The sequence below is a fragment of the Camelina sativa genome, chromosome 20 (assembly GCF_030686135.1).
Source record: "Camelina sativa cultivar CO46 ecotype springtype chromosome 20, ASM3068613v1".
Lineage (NCBI taxonomy): Eukaryota > Viridiplantae > Streptophyta > Magnoliopsida > Brassicales > Brassicaceae > Camelina > Camelina sativa.
In genome coordinates this window covers 4,644,864-4,662,297 of record NC_141899.1, presented here as the reverse complement: position 1 = coordinate 4,662,297, position 17,434 = coordinate 4,644,864, and the positions used below count along the sequence as shown (strand labels likewise).

The following is a 17,434-nucleotide window of genomic DNA, read 5'->3' as shown; positions in this document are numbered from 1 at the left end:
GATGCAAACCATGACTGCCATAACCAGATCGCTCACCAGTGTTATATATAGAATGCTCTTTTAATTTCTCACAGATCAGATTCAATCCTTTGAAACATTTTAATGGACCAACTAGTCCAAGTACCAGATTAGGGCTTTAGGTCTTCAAGACTGACTTTTTAAAAGAAAACATAATACCGGACAACCATCATCATCATCATATTCAAGGCTAGTAAGAACATCTTAAGCCTTCTTTGAAGGACAGTACAGGATCACCTCTGGCTGAATGTTACCGACTTGGTTTGTTGTTTTTTTTTTTTCTCATTTCTTCAGAGCTTTTACATGAAATCGTCTTCCAGTTCTTGAACCGATTTGTGGCTTGAAGCAATGTCTTTGTTGGATGTCATTTTATCAGTCACCATTAGTCCCTTGTAACTCCTCATCTCTGCTTGCCTCTCCTTCTCAAGCCTATCTATCTCTTCACGTTTCTTCTGCAATATTAAGAAAACATTGAAAGATTTGTGTCAAAACCCCTAATCAAAGACTTCTTCAGATTATAACCACAAAACCCGGAAACTGACCTTCTCCCTCAGATGTAGTTTCCTCTCTGCCCTTTCAGCAGCATTCACAGCTTCTCTCTCGGCTTCAGCAACAAAGTTATCAACAACAACAATATCAATTTTGTAGATCTTAAAGTTATAATATCTGGAAAGATAGTCACTTTAACTGACACTTCATATGCATGAAAATTATATATTTGTATGATATTCTATCTATTGGAATTTAAGTAAGAGCCCACAAACCAAATACTAACCTCTCAGATCAGGAGTTCTTTCAACTTTTGTTTTGTTCAATCTGTTAACTATATCATTGACTCGCTTCTCCACTCTGATTGTCCGGACCTTTAATAAACAAATATCAGTTAGGTATCATCATTGCTTTGCAACCATACTTTGAGCAGATTTCATGTATGCACAACCAAATTTTCTTGAGAGATGGCGAAGCTTACCATCTTTGAATTGTGGAAACCAACTTGACCAACATCCATGGAGGCAGTTTTCTTCAAGTTGGACCACGGAGTGTACACAACATCAACGTTGTTCACCTTGTTGCCTGGCACATAATCCCAGACACCAGTCGGTAAGAAAACAGAAAATACCCTATATGTGCCCTCCTTCTAAAAAACAAACTGGTACTCTAAGACTAACGATTATGCAAATGTTAAGTTCAGTACAAGTAGAGAAAGGGTTTCAGATTTTACCTTGAATGGAGTTAGCTTTCACTAGCTGAGCACAGTCCTCCAGCACACCTTCACTAATGTCATCAAAACTTTGGCCTCTATGAAGCCTCAAGTAAACATGAGCTGACGACATTTTATCCACGTGAAACCTGCATCAAATGAAAATTACTTTTAGCAACTTGGTCGTGTATCAACATACAGAACAAGAAATTAAAATGCTGAATAGGTGAAGCTGCTAGAGTTTATATGAAAAAATAAAAAATTTAAATTAGAAGGTAAAAAAAATCCATACATGTCTAAACACATCAAAGATTGACATTAGCAAGGAAAGCATGAACAGAGTATAGACATAACGAATCCATAAGTTTACTCATAAACCTCAGTTATGCATCAACTTACTGAACTGCAAATAAATGATCACTAGAAAATCTATAAAACTCATTTAGTTTGTATAAATGAAAAAGAAAATCATCAAACTAGGAGGTAACAAACAAAAAAGTTTGAATATAGCTAACACAGCATGAGAGGACAATAGACATGCTGAGAAACAGCCCAATACTTAAATAAGGGTGAGTTCAGAGCTACCAGTATACCCATAGGTATTACTCATAAAAGACTAATCAATAAAACATTATCAATAGTGGATCATAGCTCTCTGGCGCTACAAAGATATTTCCAGAAAAAAAATTGATATGGTAACTGCATAACTAGGCCAAACTACATTTCACAAAAAAAGTATTTAAACGTCACCACAGTTATATTTTTCTTTTTGTTTCAGAACATAAAGGCCAAGATTTATCTCAGAAAAGAGTATACACACGACAACATTTCTAAGCTCGTATCATAATGAATCTTCACAATCATTTTCAGAAACAAGGAACTAACAACATATCTCTTCTGCCAAATGTTTTTAAGAAAACTATTTGAATGAAGAAAACTAATACCGATAAATTATACTAGATAAGAACAACAACTCATCGCAAAACTCAGCACAACAAATTGAAATCATCAAAACCAAAACATGAGTAAAGGTTGACCACCATTTCATTCTCTTTCATTCCCATGAATTCACCACAATCAATCAATAAACAATAGATCACGACATAACAAAACATCTAACCCTAAACAAAGAGAACAAACTCAAAATTCGATTATAAAGCCCAACTAATTAAACAATTGAGCCATCCGAAACTAAAACCGATCCCGAGCTAAAATTCAGAAAGCAAAAACGATGATCGGGAAAAATCGAGAAGTCTTTGTCGCGAAAAACAAAAGAAGCTTACCAGACGTCTTCAGGGAAGCCGTACTTGATGAGCTCCTCGTTCTCGAACTTATCAAGCCCCATGAAGATTGTGTAGTCGCCAGCATCAGGTCGGGCCTTGAAGTAGAACACCATCGCTTCGATCCGAGAACGAACCAAATCGAATGGAGATCGAATCTAGGGTTTCCCCCCTCTTCTCACTTTCCCTATCTCCCCTCTCTTCCCTAGAAGTTTACGAAATTGATGAAAAATCGTAACCACTCAACTCACGCGACTATTAAATACATAATAACCAAACCAGCTGACACCTTTTTTTTTTTTTTTTTTTTTCTCATAGGTTGCGTTACAAAATCATTTTTTCAAAACTAGCCCCTCATTTATACAAATCTAACGTTTGAGGCCTAAAACATTTTTATTTAAAAAAAATTTTATGTTGATGATGCTCATAGACTGATCTTGCAATATCCACAAGTCGATCACTTGGAGCGACGTGTATTGAAGTAGTGTTGTTAACAACATGGCCAAATCTAAGGATAAAAAGTACCTCTCCGGAACAACTCAAAAAAAAAGTATCTTTATAACACAAAGAAGTAGAACTAGAGGAAATCGAAGGTGAGAGACTACAAAACTCAAAAAAGTATTCATCGCATTTTACAACAAGTGTAGAGATCCATCCAGAGAATTCTATTGATACATTGAGATTGAATTTTATTTGAATGCCTTTCTCAAGGCATGCCAAACTTGGACAAGGCTGTTTCAAATACGGTTGTGAATGCCTGAGACGTACTCTGCTCGTCTGCTTTCACTTTTATCTGAGCTTTGGCGGATGAAGTGTTTATGATACACTCAGCGAGATAGTTTGATGGTTCTGATTCCTTTTGGGCAAAGAAGAAGAATTTGAAGTTCGGAGATTGACCGCCTGATGCGATACAGTGAATGGAATGACTCTGCATGTGTCTGATAAGTGACTGTGGAACTGTTAAGGCCGCGATTCCCTGGGGATTCACAGAACACTCCTGCACACCAAGTTAAGCAAGTTAAAACCTCTCAGCAGTCAAAATCCCCGAGAATTTATGAACCTCTTTCGTGAATTAAGATACAGGGAAACAATTATGATTCCATATGCACCTAATGGTGTAAGAAATGCAAGCAATATGTGCATGAGCGAATGTTAAAAACGCTTGTGCTAAGTTAAGCATCTTGACAAAAGAGGAAGAAAAGCCAGTTAAACTGTTGTCGTTCACAAGGCTAGAATGTAGTTGGAACCTGAATAAGTAGCATCGCAAGGTAAAAGTTGTGGGAAAAAACCTGTGTTAATGATAATGGCAACTGGCGCCATTTTTGTTGGAAGGCGCCTGGATCTAGAGCAGCTCTTGGGTTAAGTTTCAAAAGAGGCGGTGATGGTGTTGGAGCAGGAGCTGTTGATAAACCCAAACCAAGGAGATCATCAAAACCAAAGCTTGATTGTGGGGTAGTTGCGGATGTGGCAGGGCCGGAGATTGCAAGCTCTTGCAGTTGTGAGGTTATATTAGAGGAGTTTTCTAATGAAGGAGCCGAGTAAGCGGAACCATTGTTACTGGAAAGTCCTTTATTGTCATCCTTCTCGTCAATACCTAGAAGCAGATCCTTGTCATTTGCCTCATATTGCTGAGCTGGAACAATGTCGCTGGAGGCTTCAGGTGTGATGGAAATATTTCCAAGTTCGTCTGAAAACTCAAAGGGTCCTCGGTGTTCCTTATCCGTGAACATGTAAGATGGCTGCAAGAATTTTTGAGTTTATTACGAAAGCAAATAAAGAACACCTCTGAATAATCTTACATACTACTACATTGGTTTTGGCAGTAAAGTCAGGAAATATACCTTCTGGTAGATCACAGAAAGGCTGTTAAACTCGTCAAATATACGGTCTTTGATTTCACTGCTTTGAGTGTCAGCAAAGACCGAAACCGCCTGTTTTGGAGGACTAACAACACGTTCTGCCACATGTACATCGTATTGCAGAACCCGATAGTAGAACAAGGCTCGGTCATGAACATCCTACACCAACAGTAAATGTTGAATAAGTGATCTGATGGGCCAGTGGTTTCAGAACAAGAGAAATTTGGAAGAGTAGACTGAACGGTACCTGGTGAAAATCAGCAACGCCTGCAGCTAGAGCTATTCCTAGGGCTTTCTGAGTCTCAGGCGCTCTCTTGAAAAAGCATTTCATAGCTGCAGTTAAGAGATGCAACCGAACCTGCTCAATGGCACAAATTGGGAACATAGACGAATGAGCATGTCCGCATTCTCAAGCATACATAATTTCAGTACCCAAGGAAAAACAGAAAAGTAAAGCCTAAATACCTCAGCCGAATGCTCTTCCTCCCAATTTTCTATCAGATTCTCCAAAATATAAGGGGCATCGCTCATGTCCTGAGCATATTCACCCAACATCCATATAAGAGCCGCCTTGCCTTTAGGTTCCTGGATATTTTTGCTGCTGATACCCCCAACAACAGAAATGCAATCATGGCTCCATTGTGGATACTTCCTTAGAAGGTCCTTCACAAGAACCTAGAGGAGGAACCACAAATGTAGACTCGTAATGAAAATTTAAACAATATAAGTATCAATGTGGCCAATCATCTCTGTGAATAGTTCATATGATAGTTTACCAAAGTTTCAGCAGTCACATAGTCCTTTTCCATCTCCAGAAACTGAAGAAGTCTATCAACAATCGCATTTACATCATACTGTTGCAAAGCAATCTTCCCAACTGCCCGAATTGACTCCCTCGCAATTGCAATATCAACATTTGCAGCATACTCACAAAGTTCCGTCACTGAATAGGAAAAAAGTACGAATTAGTTAAATGAAAGAGCCAGAAAGAAAGGGTTTCTCGCTCCAGAGTCCAGATTCCATATTGACATAGTTTGAAATCATTACCAATTTCGTAAGTGTTGCTCTCATTTGCAACAGCAGTCAACATCTCAAGCTTCAACTTTTTGACATATGACGGTTCATTATACTGGCAGTAGAAATGCTTATAGTCTGCGGCAAAGATGAATGGCGCACGAACAACCAAAAGATGAAGGTGGCTCAAGATTGCATATGATTGCTCGGGACTTCCAGAACTGACGAGAGTTAGAAGTGGGGATTTAATACGCTCATAAACCTATACAAGATCATTTGGCATTAGTTAGACAGTGATCATCTTAAACGATAACAAATCAGTGATGACTATGTTTGCTAAGATCTGATTTTCAAGCTTCCAGACTATGATACCAAACGTAATATAATGCTTCACTATATGGAAAATGTAGAAACTATTTTACAAAATTATTATCATGAAGTTTTGCATATAACTAATTTCATCAGGAATAATTTTCCATGGTTAAGGATAAAGGAGATGGACTTTGAACCTGTTGATGAACATCAGTCATGGAGAGCGTTAATTGTAAAAACACTTTGACTGTTGCCAAGACAACAGCTCCATTGGCATGCTGAAGTCTGTCTTCCAACAGATTCATAATATCAAAAATATCATTACTATCTGACGGCACATATTTTACTGCCAACTCAAGTATAAGACATTGTGCCCATTCATTAAAATCCTTGATCCTGCAAAGAAACACCAAAATGGTAAAATTTGCATCTATCTTCTTAGATACCACTAGAACAACAAGGTACACTGATATACAATGGAAGGAGGAGCTTAAGGACATACCGATTCAAGAAATAATATATAACTGGCTTGCTAAGCAAGGATTCCTTCTCCCGGCATGCTTCCTCAGAGTGGCTTGCTTCTAAACTCCAAATTTCTTGAAGTGCAGACAGGCAATTGGCAACTACCTGACAGCATATTTTATATCATAAGAGTACTAATAATTCAAAACAGTTGATTTTCTAACGAGAGTCTATGTCTAACTGCATTCAACCAAACAAAATTAACCTGAGCATCTGAATCATGAAGCATCAAACTTTTCAGTGTTGGAGGAAAATCGGCATCAATGCATGTTGAGGGTGAGATGTGATAAAGCTTTAGTACTCCAGTAACAGCGATGGTCCTCACATAGCTGTTATTATCCTTGAGCCCGCTCCCCAACGGACCAACAAGATACTCGACAAGGTTCGGCACTCGTAAGGAACACAAGCTCCTCAAAGCAAGCCCACGGATCATAGGGTCCTCATCTTTGCAATCCCTTTGGAGAAAATTGATCGTCAAAAGGGAAAGATCAGGATTACCCTTTGCATAGTTTCCAACATAAAGATAACACATCTTCTTCAGGACAATGTCTGATGTTGCTGAACACATAACCATTTCCCCAAATACAGATGAGACGTCAATACCAATAGTCATGTACGATATTACTTTCTTGTAGAGGTCACGTTTTGAATCATCAACTCCTGGAGCTCTACTTCCAGCTAGCTGGCGGAGCTGTGTTTTCAGATCTGACACTTCACTTTTCCTGATAAATAACAATTTCTAATTTCAGTTCACGCTTAAGTAAAGAGAGATCAGATTATCCCACATTCATAGAATTTAAACTAATGGCCGCGTCTGATTCCACATTATAGTTATCTTTGACATCAATTAGCTCATGAGACATCCTAAATCTAGATCCGTAACAATGGAGCTTCTAAATTTCTGGATTCAGCATAAGAACACTACAGATCAAATAATTTGAGAACTACGGAGCTGACCAACCACGTATGAAAAGAGATGATCGAATTATAAAGACTGATCGATGCTTTTTAATCTTAAGAATGTAGCGAAACAAGATGAAATTATTCATCAATCAGCTCTATTAATCGAGAAGAGATAGTTACCCTGAAGGTTGGGACGGTGACGGATAACGCTGCGAAGCGGCCGGAGGAGCCATGGCTAATTAGGATTACGATTCAGATAAATTTTTTTTTTTTGACGTCGTGAGATCCACCGGAGCATAAACCACGAGATGCTTCCGATCGAAGAAGATCCCACCGAGATCAGAAGCACGCGCTGCTATAATTGAGAGAGATTTTGGTTCACTGGTTTGAGTCTCTCGTCCCGTGCTTGGAGAGGTGGGAGAGAAGAAGATGCCAACTACCCAATTTTGCTATGTACTCCTCCTACTTTTTGTTTCTTTCTAATTTACCCATTTATTTTTTATTTAGTCTATAGCATGTTTTAATCAAGAAACAAAGAGAGCGGCCGAATTTGTAAATAAGGAAAGTTCTCGTTTATCTATATTACCACCAAAACGATGCGTTTTGCCACGGATATTTTCCCAAACCTTGGCCTCCTCACTCCACCAGCATCCGTAAGCTGAGTCCTACATCCATGGCTGCTCACAGAAGCTAAAGAGAAAACAAAACACGGTGAAGAATCAGATATGATTTTAGCGCAGCTTCCAAGATTTCATCTCTCAATCCTCGCGAGACCCTCATTCTCGCTATCTTCTTCGCATTTCAATTTCCTAAACCCTAAGCCTCCGGTTACAGTAGCTCGGAACCTTTTCTCATTCGCGTCTAAATCGAATCTCGCCACTGTTGAACCTATACCGCTTCCTGTCTCGGATTCGTCCGATCTAGATGATGCTCCTGTCGAGATTTCGCTCGACAAGCTTTTTATTCCGCCTGAGACTGATGTATCCGGCGACGACTCGGCGAGTTTAACGGCGAGGATACTGAAAGGTTCGAATATAGTGCTGAGCAAGTACGCAAGGGACGCACAGGTGGTTCAGGCTGATTATGTGAAGAGTAGTGTCAAGACGGAGGATTGTCCGGCCGATGGGTTGCCGGAGTTTGCGCTTGTCGGGAGATCCAATGTTGGGAAATCTTCGCTTCTCAATTCGTTGGTGAGGAGGAAACGCCTTGCCTTGACTTCTAAGAAACCTGGTAAGCTTTTTGTTTTTTGCTAAGGAATCACATCTTGGAGATACAGTGATCAAGTTAGTTGTTAGTGTTCATTAGGAGATTGTAGAATTGGAATATTTGTAAAGCAGTAAGGAGAATTAAGTTTTGTTTTTTTTGTTGGAAGCTTAGGTTAGTTGATTGATTGAAATGATTGCCTTATAACCGGGTCTCCTAGACTAGACCACTCTAATCCTTGGGGCCAACAGCCAGCATTTGAATTCTGTAGTGGTCAAGTGAGGCATTGAGTGGGAATCAATCAGTGTCTAGTGTCAATCAATATTCAATAGGACAAAACCAAGAGACTACCCCACTTGGTTAGATTGAACAGATTTGCTTTGCAGTTTGTAGCATGGTATTTGTTGGTTCCTAGTACTTGTGAAGATGGGATATTGTTGACGTGGCATCACAGAATGGAATCTTTGAGTAATGTGTTTTTGCTAGACCATGCTATGATAATTTCAGGAAAATGGGATTTGGATATTTATAGTGTGGAGATTTGGCTTGTTCTTATGATCTGTTAGATTTGATAATGCTTATAAAGTTATTATACTATAGTAGATGAAACTGGGATCAGGGGAAGAACCGTAAAATCTGATTTGCTTATGCATATTGAGTAAAGGAAACATAAAAAATGTAGATGGTAACCGAAAAATCTGGATTCTTAGCTGGTTCACAAGTACTCCTTCCACAGTGAACTGCTTAGAAGTTAGAAAGGTTGGTAGACACGATCATAGAAGTGGAAACTGATAGGCATCCATGTTATGCTCGTACTTCTGCTACATGTATGTTGGTTATAATTTCTAGTAATGTATTGTACATGTAGGAAAGACGCAATGCATCAATCATTTCCGGATCAACGACAAGTGGTACTTGGTAGATTTGCCTGGCTACGGGTAAGTTTAAGTGATATTATTTTGTTTTTCCATGCCTTACCCCCTTAAAACTGCTCTGGCCAGTCTCTGTCTCTTCTATTTCTTTTTATTTTGTCGGATACAATTACAGTTTCTGTCCCAAGGAAATTTAGAGTATTTCAGTATAGAAAATGGGAGTTGATACATTTTATGTATCCAGGTATGCATCAGCACCGCATGAACTCAAACAAGACTGGAACAAGTTCACCAAAGACTATTTCCTAAACCGTTCAACACTGGTCTCAGTGTTTTTGCTAGTTGATGCCAGCATACCTGTAAAGCAAATTGATCTCGATTACGCAAGCTGGCTTGGTCAAAACCAGGTACAAAAGGACCTAAACCTTAACATCCCACTTTAAGCGATTAATTAGACATCATGATCAAGAATTTTACTTATCATGTCATGTCTCCGTCTTATCTATATCTCAGGTTCCAATGACTATGATATTCACGAAATGTGACAAGAGGAAGAAGAAGAAAAACGGAGGGAAGAGACCGGAGGAGAACATAAAGGAGTTCCAAGACTTGATCCAAGGGTTCTTTGAGACAACACCACCATGGATTATGACCAGCAGTGTGACAAATCAAGGTCGGGACGAGATATTGTTGCATATGGCTCAGCTAAGAAACTACTGGCTCAAACACTAAGAAAGCCAACCCACACTTCTCCATTTTATTTTATCTTTTGTAGGAAGTAAACTTATATAACAGTTAGTGTAAAACAACAAGAAAACAGTTAGTGTACCAATTACTTGAGCACTGTTTTTATTAATTCAACGCTGAGATTTTGTTTTGGTATTCGTGGTAACAATTCATCATCCCCTCCACCTAAATTTTGCTACAATTCAACAAAATTATCTGTAAATATTAGGTTTATATAGATAAAGATATGATTATTAAACAACTGGCGGGGATAGCTCAGTTGGGAGAGCGTCAGACTGAAGATCTGAAGGTCGCGTGTTCGATCCACGCTCACCGCATTCAATTTTTAATTTTTTGAAAGAACAGAACGACGGCGTTTTAAATTTACACCATAGACGAAGCAGCCCATTAAACAGCCCAGTAGCCCTTTAACCCCAACTCTTATTATAAAGAAGACAAAATACTATTATTCTGTATCCTTTTATTTGAAAAGTGAAAAGCATTGACACTGACCTTCTTTGCCAAAACCCAAAAGATTAACAAAAAGGGTGGGTGTTCCGGAAAAAAACAAAACACATTCAACAATTAGAAAATGTGATTTGATATGCATTGGTGAATGCAACAATCCCATTAAAGCATCTTTATTGGGAAACATTTTTGGGTATTTTTAGAATAAAAATATTATAAAAATACTGTAAGATTATTAGTTTAGATTTTTATTAAGAAATTTATTATTGGAAGAACATGTTTAAGATCATAAAATTTAATAATATAATGATCTTAAACATATTACATTTATAAAAACTTTAAAAATAACATTTAAATTGCAAACTTATAAAATTTTTACTAAAATTCAAAATAAAATATCAAATTTTTATGAAACAAAAAAAAACATTAAAAAAATAAACAATCATATTACTTAATTAAAGCACACAAACATTTTATTTAATTAATACATAGTTTAATGTCTAAATTTATTCCATATATTCTTAATCAAATCTTTTTTTAATTTGTAAAAAATTGTTTGCGAAAAATTGTATCCATTCACAGCTTGCCACGTCAGCTTAGAACTGAGTCAAGATCAGTTCTACATCAAAAACTAAAAAAGTGTTCTATAGGCACTGTTCAATATATTTATCATTTTATTGGGTTAAGAACACCTAAACTGTTCTGCCAATATAGATGCCTAAGAAACTCTTGGAGCTGCATGTAGAAAAGAATTGTAATTTTTAGAAAAAGTTTTTGACTTGTGAAAGATGAGGACTCATGTAGCCTCGGTAACTAAATCTTTAAAAGAATCACTATGTGTCTGTTTCATTTGTTTTACATGGAAAAAGTTGTGTTGCTAATGAAACTATCAATGAAAAACGATGAAACTATTATATTTAAATTCTTACAAAAAATAGGTTTTGTCAGCAAATGGTTTATAAAATCATAAATATCATGACGCTTGTCGATGGCTTTGTTTAAAGACAACATCTGTTTTCAACTTTTCATTCATGCGACAGTATAACAAACATTAGAACATCGACTCTTCTACATGATTTTGAATAGTAAAGTCATCTTTACTATTACAAAGATGATCTCCACTCTCCAGCATTTATATCACAAAGTAGATTAGCGAACGATATGATTCTAAGCATAGTATGTTGATCCATGATCTTGTTTTCGGTTTATTTATAAACCAAAATATATAATTACGGTTAGCATGATGATCATACCCGTATCTTCCAGATTTGGTATTTTATCTCAAAAATGGAAATTAATGATTTGGATATTATACCGTGCATTATTCAATTTTAAATGTTATTTTAAAAACCTATGATGTTTTTTGTTTTTTTATACAGTACAAAATGTGACGACCAAAACAAAAAGTACAAAATATTTACAAAAATCATTTAAAAAGGGAGTAAACAGATAGAAAAATCCCAGACCAAAAAAAAAAAAAAAAGGGGAATGGGAGAGAAGAGAACGCTCTGATGAACTAAAATTACCGTTTTCTCTGGAAAACTGCAACAATCTCCGACCAAAATTGAAATTGCTTCGTTTGAGATTTTGATTTTGAATTTTCCTAAGATGATGAACTTGAGCGACAGATTAAAGTGAGGGAGGAGACTGTAGAAGTAACCCGTGAAACGAGGATTTAGGGTTTTCTCTTTTTTTTCTTTCTCCCTCTGCGCGATTAAAAAAAAAACTGGGCTTCTTCAATTTCTCTTCATCTTAACCTAATCGAACTCGCGTTGCTTCTGATTTCAACCATTGGTTTCTCCGGTTCGAATTTTTTCTTTCTTTTTCTTTCTTTCTTGTTCGGTGGTGTGGCTTCGGAAAGCTGTAGTAAACTGATCTCTTACCTCTTCAGTGATAAGGTATGAACACGAAAGCTTATCTCCGCCTACATTGTATCTAATGCAATTTTCGCTTTTTTTTTTTTTTTTGAATCGCCTTTTTGCTGACTTGAACACGATTATCTACTATTCTACTGGTTGCTGTTGAGGAATGATTTCAATTGAAAGATGAATCTGTTTGCCTTCTTTTACCAGTGGATCTGATAGGAGTGTTTTAGGGTTTGATTGATTGGGATATATGGGTAGATCATTGATTGAGACTTGATTCATGGGACTGATTTGATTTGATCCAGTGTTTTCCTTTTCTGTGTCTTTTGGTGTTACTATTTAATTAAGTTACATGGTGATTTCTTGGCTCTGCACAGAGAATGGAAGAATCAATAGGATCTGAAGGGTTAGAGTTTAAGTGGGGTAAGAAGAAAAGTGTTGGCGGGAGAAATAAAGATGTTCAGTTCTATGAATCATTCACTTATGACGGCGATGAATACCATCTTTATGACTGTGTTTTAGTTGGTAACTCCAGTGAACCAGACTCTACTGAACCTTTCGTTGGCAAGATCATAAAGATTTGGGAACACGCTAATAAGCAAATCCCAAGGAAAGTCAAACTTCTCTGGTTCTTTAAACCTTCTGAGATTTTGCCGTATCTTGAAGGAGTCCCAGATGTTCTTGCAAATGAACTGTTTTTGGCATCGGGTGAAGGTCGCGGCCTTGCTAATATCAACGAATTGGTAAGTAATTGATTCTTCTTTAGCATACTATGTTGAGTTTTCATTCTCCATGTGACTTGTTGAGCATGTTTTGGCATTTTTTATTGATATGCATCTCATATAATGTTGCAGATAGAGTTTATTGTTTTTCCACTTCTGTTTTGGTGAATATTGTATTCTTTGCAGTAGGATAACATGTTTTCTGTTCACCAAAACATGTGTTCCAAGTAGCTTTGTTTTGTTGTCTTTTATAACCCTGACACAGATCTTACTCCAACATATAGCCGCACTCTCTTCTGAGGATTCCCGAACTGAAATATGTGTAGCAGTTACATTTGTTGGTTTCTATCGTTGTTACAAGTGGTGTTGCATCACTTTTTTAATGAAAAGGTCGTTTTAAATTATGTGCCATTGTGCGTAGTGCTAGGTATTACTTAGTAAATCACACCTGCTTGAATACTGATATAACCTTTTTCCACTAGGAAGCAATCGGTGGAAAATGCTCTGTTCTATGCATTTCAAAGGACAAAAGAAATCCACAACCCTCGGATGAAGAGATCAGCTCATCGGACTTCGTGTTTCGCCGAGCATTTGATGTTGGAAGTTGCAAAATTGTGGATACGATTGATGATAAAATTGCTGGAGTTGACGGTACAGTTTGTTTGATCTCAGTTGCTAGCTTCGACATTCTACTATGTGATCAATTGCCATCTTGATTCTTTATTTACGTAATATCTTATTTTCACTCTAATTCTTGCAGTTAAATTTCTCTTTAACAGAGCGTGTTGTGAGAAAGAAGCAACTGCTGTGCAGAAAATTAAAGCAGATGGGAATTCAGATAGTTTGAAGCCAAATGGTCCTTTAGCTAGTGATTCGGTTAGGAAAATTAAAGACAAATCATTTCAATCGTCTGACTGTAAAGAAGGCAGTAAAGGTGGCAAAGAAAAAGAAAAAGGTCACTATCAACTGGCTACACCAAGATCTACACTTGCAGAAGAAAGGTCTAACAAGGATTCTGGATTTAGGGGAAATCATTGTGATGGCAAAGCTCAAGAAAGTGAAGTTAAAAAACAGTTAACTAAACAAAAGTCTATGCCTGCAGAAGAAAGATATAGTAACTCTCGTGAAGCTTCTGGCTCCAGGATTATTCATTCCACATCCAAGAAAGCTCAAGTAAATGATGTTAAAAGACAGTTGACTAAACAAAAATCTTTTCCCACTGAAGAAAGATATAGTGAAGAGCCGAATGGATTGGATGACAGGCCTCTGAAGAAACAGAAACTAGATAGTTCTGTTACAGTTCCTGATAGACGGAATACAACCATTTTGCAGCACAATACTTCTGATGGTAAAAAGGATACATCGTCTTTTAAGAGACCTAGAGACAAAGCGACTATAGAGGAAGTCCCTCCCGAGAAGCCCAGCTTTGTTAAGAAGCGAGATCTGGGAGAGTCAGTATCTGAAGGAAAAAATACAAAAATTGTAACTGAAAAAGTTTTATCCAAGAAGTCCAGCTTTGGACGTGCTGAGGACAAGTTGTTGGCGGTTGATAATGAAAGAAATTATCAAGTAACTGAAGTGAGCCGAAGGCCGGATGCTGTAAGTTTATATTTACTATGCAATTCTTGCGATATGATTTGGTTTACATTGGTTTTGAACTGGCTGCTTAATGAGGTTTCAGTGAGAGCGTGTTGTAAGATCTTTAAATGCAAGGATGTGGGTTTTGTACGAACTCAATTCTAAAAGTAGCAGTTTTGTTGTACAGTCCTTCACTATGTATGTTGTAGTGTTGTAGTGATGTTCTGTCATTTTTCTCATCATATTATGGTACCATGGTGCTTGTTAACATTGAGGTTCGTCTGACAGATTTTTGTTTCCTTCTTATTGATCTCAGGAGAAAATTAAATGGCTCCGGAATCTCGTAAGTATTTTTCCCTTCTTTTTGCACGCCAGTTTCTATAAATGTTCGTTTTGGTTGCCTTCATTGTTCGTGTTTGACATACTTGTTCTTTGTGATGTAAGTAGGGTGACCTGTTTAATTCTTTTATAGTGAATTGTTAATGACTCGTTCATATGCTAATCAGAAAGTACTTTTTCTTCTTGATCGTTTCTATGTTCTAGAAAGGCAGTTGTTTACTTTGACATCTGCACTCAAATTGTTTATTGAATATCCACACCTGTTATTTTTGGCTGGCCATTGCAGACTCTTCTAGCTAGTCTGGATGGTTATCAGATTCTGTATGTCGTCGTTTCAGAAATTACCTTTTGGGTTCACCTTTGGACTGACTTTTTAATTTGTCTTAACCATGTCCAGCCTTGGGAGGAAAGTATGAGGGATGCAGAAAAAAAAGGGACTGTGGTACTTCTTCAAAACTTGGATGCTACTTTTACATCTGATGAAGTGGAGGTATCTCAGTTTATTTAGGAATCTTTTAAAATATATTTTGTACCCTTATGTAATGCAGTTGTTTCCTGATTTACTATGTCTAAGAAATTTATGAATTGTATTTCAGGATATAGTCTATTCTGCTTTGAACGAGCAATGCGAAGCGAGGATGATAGAGCGTACATCAGTCACTACTCCTCATATTGGTAAGCTATCATTTTACTCACAGGGCTTTTAATCTATGATTCTCACATACCTGAAATGGAATGAGGAGCTTTACTATGGCATCTCATATTGTTTGATATACAGGTGAAGCTTTGGTCCTTTTCAAGACAAGAGAAGTAGCAGAAAGAGTGATTAGAAAACTAGATGAGGGATGCTTGTTGCTATCAAATGGGAGGTAAACCTTTCATGGGATATTCTGCTTTTTCTCTAAGCTTCCTATGATAAATTGCAGAAATCTGTCTTGTGCCATTTATTGGCATACTTTCATCTGAGAAATCTGTTCTGTGCCTTTTTTGCTCAACAGGACCCTTGTTGCTTCTTTTGCTAAGATTACTCCACCAGGGAAGCCGCCATCATTCTCCGGCCATATTAAACTACACAAAACTCAAACGCGACGAGAGATGGTATTATTTCCATTGTCCTTGCCCCTTGCATAGGAACACACAAGTAAAAAATGCATAGTTCCTTTACCGATGTTCTTGCTCTTTCGTCTATATATGTTTTTCCAGAGAGATGCCGTGGCTACATCACATTGTTCTCAGCCAAACAACCTTGAATTTGACATGGCCATGGAATGGTGCTTGCACCAAGCTAGACATGAGCACGCGTCTGAAAGCGTATCTAAGGTATTAGATTTTATAGTCTACCACTATTTGACCGAAAGCTTAAGATTCAGTTTGGAAAAAGTGTATTTTCTTCCACAAGGAAAAGAAACCAGAATCGTTTAAATGGTTATAATTCATTGGCCATGGGATCGTATGGGCTGTGAACTTATATATACATTCAACTGATGTGAAACCGGAACATTTTTGGTTTTTTTTGGTATATATTCAGCTCTCTGATTCATTAACAGTTATCAGTGTGTTCTTCAACTCCTCTAGAAATAATAAATGAATCTTTATTAACCCTTGTAGCGGCAATTGGAGGAGATGAAGGCGCTGCGGATTAACTTCAAGCCTAAACTTCCTTAGTTTCAGAATCAGCGTGTCGTTCTCTCGTGTAAGTATTAACTCTTTTTACCACTTGAGGAACATGTCTATCAGGTAAGAGAAACAAATTATAACTTACCTTTCTTTGCATCAGACAGAAACATCATCAAATGTAGATTAGAAGGAAGAACACAAGCTCTCTTTTGGCCTTAAAAGACGGTGACTAAAGAATTTTGGTATTTTACTAACAAATTTCATGGCATCGAATCCACCAATCTTGACTCGGTAAACACCTGGTTTCTTTACATTTAAAAACAAATTTTTAATGTTATTCAAATCAAAATTTGCAGATTCCTAGTTTCCAATTGCGATCTTTCTTTCTTGCTTGTGTTTAGGTTTAGGAAGAAGAACATACTCAATGGGACGACCCTTTTGTGGTTAAATATTTTTTCCAAGGGTCATATTTTCTTTTATATACTAAACTTTTGTGTTGGTCAGGTAAGGTTGAAGAGAGTTAATGTGACTTGTAAAAAATGCGTATTCTTTGTGACTTGTAGAGAGGGGGTTTGGTTTTAAAACAAGTTCTTTATGACAAGGCACCCTTTTATAGCCTAGTTGTTTCGCTTTCACCACTAAATGTCACTCTCCCCTTGTCATCTGGAAAAAGAGTTTTCGACTCCTTCCTTCCATCCACTTGAATGTGGGCCTTAGTATCTCCCTTAGTGGGGCTCGCCAAACTATATAAAAACAAAATTCTTTTAAAACCTAATAAATGTTACTTCACTTCACTAATTCGTTTTTCCTTTTTTAAGTTTTTTCTATTTTCTTTTGCAATTTTATTAGTATTATTGCGGCGTATGTCTTATATACTGTCTCAGAAATTAGATAATAGTGTGTTGTAAAGTGCTATGCTAATCTCAATAATTTAT

At 37.2% G+C, this 17,434-nt stretch overlaps 4 protein-coding genes and 1 non-coding gene across 13 annotated transcripts; 3 read left to right on the top strand and 2 right to left on the bottom strand.

The window, feature by feature from the left end:
- Positions 1-46: 46 nt before the first annotated feature.
- Positions 47-2,827, bottom strand: LOC104769381 (uncharacterized). The gene is made up of 6 exons (XM_010493582.2): positions 2,503-2,827; positions 1,241-1,368; positions 989-1,092; positions 794-881; positions 561-622; positions 47-470 (listed from the first exon to the last, which is right to left on the bottom strand). The coding sequence occupies exons 1-6, from the start codon at positions 2,613-2,615 to the stop codon at positions 318-320; spliced, it is 648 nt and encodes a 215-aa protein (XP_010491884.1). The 5' UTR covers positions 2,616-2,827; the 3' UTR covers positions 47-317.
- A 213-nt stretch (positions 2,828-3,040) lies between these two features.
- On the bottom strand, positions 3,041-8,489 carry LOC104769380 (beta-adaptin-like protein A). The gene is made up of 12 exons (XM_010493581.3): positions 7,696-8,489; positions 7,290-7,588; positions 6,412-6,928; positions 6,187-6,311; positions 5,882-6,080; positions 5,406-5,634; positions 5,135-5,301; positions 4,824-5,033; positions 4,606-4,716; positions 4,341-4,517; positions 3,789-4,238; positions 3,041-3,496 (listed from the first exon to the last, which is right to left on the bottom strand). Exons 2-12 carry the CDS (start codon positions 7,340-7,342, stop codon positions 3,206-3,208), a joined length of 2,529 nt encoding a protein of 842 aa, XP_010491883.1. The 5' UTR covers positions 7,343-7,588; positions 7,696-8,489; the 3' UTR covers positions 3,041-3,205.
- LOC104769379 (GTP-binding protein At2g22870) lies at positions 7,799-10,060 on the top strand. The gene is made up of 4 exons (XM_010493580.3): positions 7,799-8,339; positions 9,181-9,250; positions 9,429-9,591; positions 9,698-10,060. Exons 1-4 carry the CDS (start codon positions 7,835-7,837, stop codon positions 9,914-9,916), a joined length of 957 nt encoding a protein of 318 aa, XP_010491882.1. The 5' UTR covers positions 7,799-7,834; the 3' UTR covers positions 9,917-10,060.
- A 115-nt stretch (positions 10,061-10,175) lies between these two features.
- Positions 10,176-10,248, top strand: TRNAF-GAA (transfer RNA phenylalanine (anticodon GAA)). The gene has a single exon. It is a non-coding gene; the product is annotated as a tRNA-Phe (tRNA).
- Positions 10,249-11,751: 1,503 nt separating this feature from the next.
- On the top strand, positions 11,752-17,119 carry LOC104769378 (protein ANTI-SILENCING 1). 9 transcript variants are annotated; one of them, XM_010493579.2, is made up of 13 exons: positions 11,752-12,276; positions 12,621-12,986; positions 13,448-13,616; positions 13,726-14,564; positions 14,860-14,886; positions 15,280-15,372; positions 15,479-15,557; positions 15,661-15,751; positions 15,881-15,980; positions 16,086-16,202; positions 16,491-16,575; positions 16,664-16,790; positions 16,901-17,119. In XM_010493579.2, the coding sequence occupies exons 2-11, from the start codon at positions 12,624-12,626 to the stop codon at positions 16,545-16,547; spliced, it is 1,935 nt and encodes a 644-aa protein (XP_010491881.2). In that variant the 5' UTR covers positions 11,752-12,276; positions 12,621-12,623; the 3' UTR covers positions 16,548-16,575; positions 16,664-16,790; positions 16,901-17,119. The 9 variants fall into 9 exon arrangements, with proteins under 9 accessions (XP_010491881.2, XP_010491880.2, XP_087362104.1 ...); XM_010493578.2 differs by having other exon boundaries at positions 11,754-12,276; positions 16,660-16,790; XM_087505978.1 differs by having other exon boundaries at positions 11,782-12,276; positions 13,745-14,564.
- The last annotated feature ends 315 nt before the right edge of the window (positions 17,120-17,434 follow it).

Coding starts and splice junctions, on each gene's coding strand:
- LOC104769381 (XM_010493582.2), bottom strand. CDS start 2,615: ATGGTGTTCTACTTCAAGGCCCGACCTGATGCTGGCGACTACACAATC. Junction 623..793: donor AAGAACTCCTGATCTGAGAG/GTTAGTATTTGG, acceptor TTGTTGCTGAAG/CCGAGAGAGAAGCTGTGAAT. Junction 471..560: donor AACTACATCTGAGGGAGAAG/GTCAGTTTCCGG, acceptor TTAATATTGCAG/AAGAAACGTGAAGAGATAGA.
- LOC104769380 (XM_010493581.3), bottom strand. CDS start 7,342: ATGGCTCCTCCGGCCGCTTCGCAGCGTTATCCGTCACCGTCCCAACCT. Junction 5,034..5,134: donor ATGTGACTGCTGAAACTTTG/GTAAACTATCAT, acceptor TTCCTCCTCTAG/GTTCTTGTGAAGGACCTTCT. Junction 4,717..4,823: donor AGGAAGAGCATTCGGCTGAG/GTATTTAGGCTT, acceptor GCCATTGAGCAG/GTTCGGTTGCATCTCTTAAC.
- LOC104769379 (XM_010493580.3), top strand. CDS start 7,835: ATGATTTTAGCGCAGCTTCCAAGATTTCATCTCTCAATCCTCGCGAGA. Junction 9,251..9,428: donor GTAGATTTGCCTGGCTACGG/GTAAGTTTAAGT, acceptor TTATGTATCCAG/GTATGCATCAGCACCGCATG. Junction 9,592..9,697: donor GCTGGCTTGGTCAAAACCAG/GTACAAAAGGAC, acceptor TCTATATCTCAG/GTTCCAATGACTATGATATT.
- LOC104769378 (XM_010493579.2), top strand. CDS start 12,624: ATGGAAGAATCAATAGGATCTGAAGGGTTAGAGTTTAAGTGGGGTAAG. Junction 12,987..13,447: donor TTGCTAATATCAACGAATTG/GTAAGTAATTGA, acceptor TTTTTCCACTAG/GAAGCAATCGGTGGAAAATG. Junction 13,617..13,725: donor TAAAATTGCTGGAGTTGACG/GTACAGTTTGTT, acceptor TAATTCTTGCAG/TTAAATTTCTCTTTAACAGA.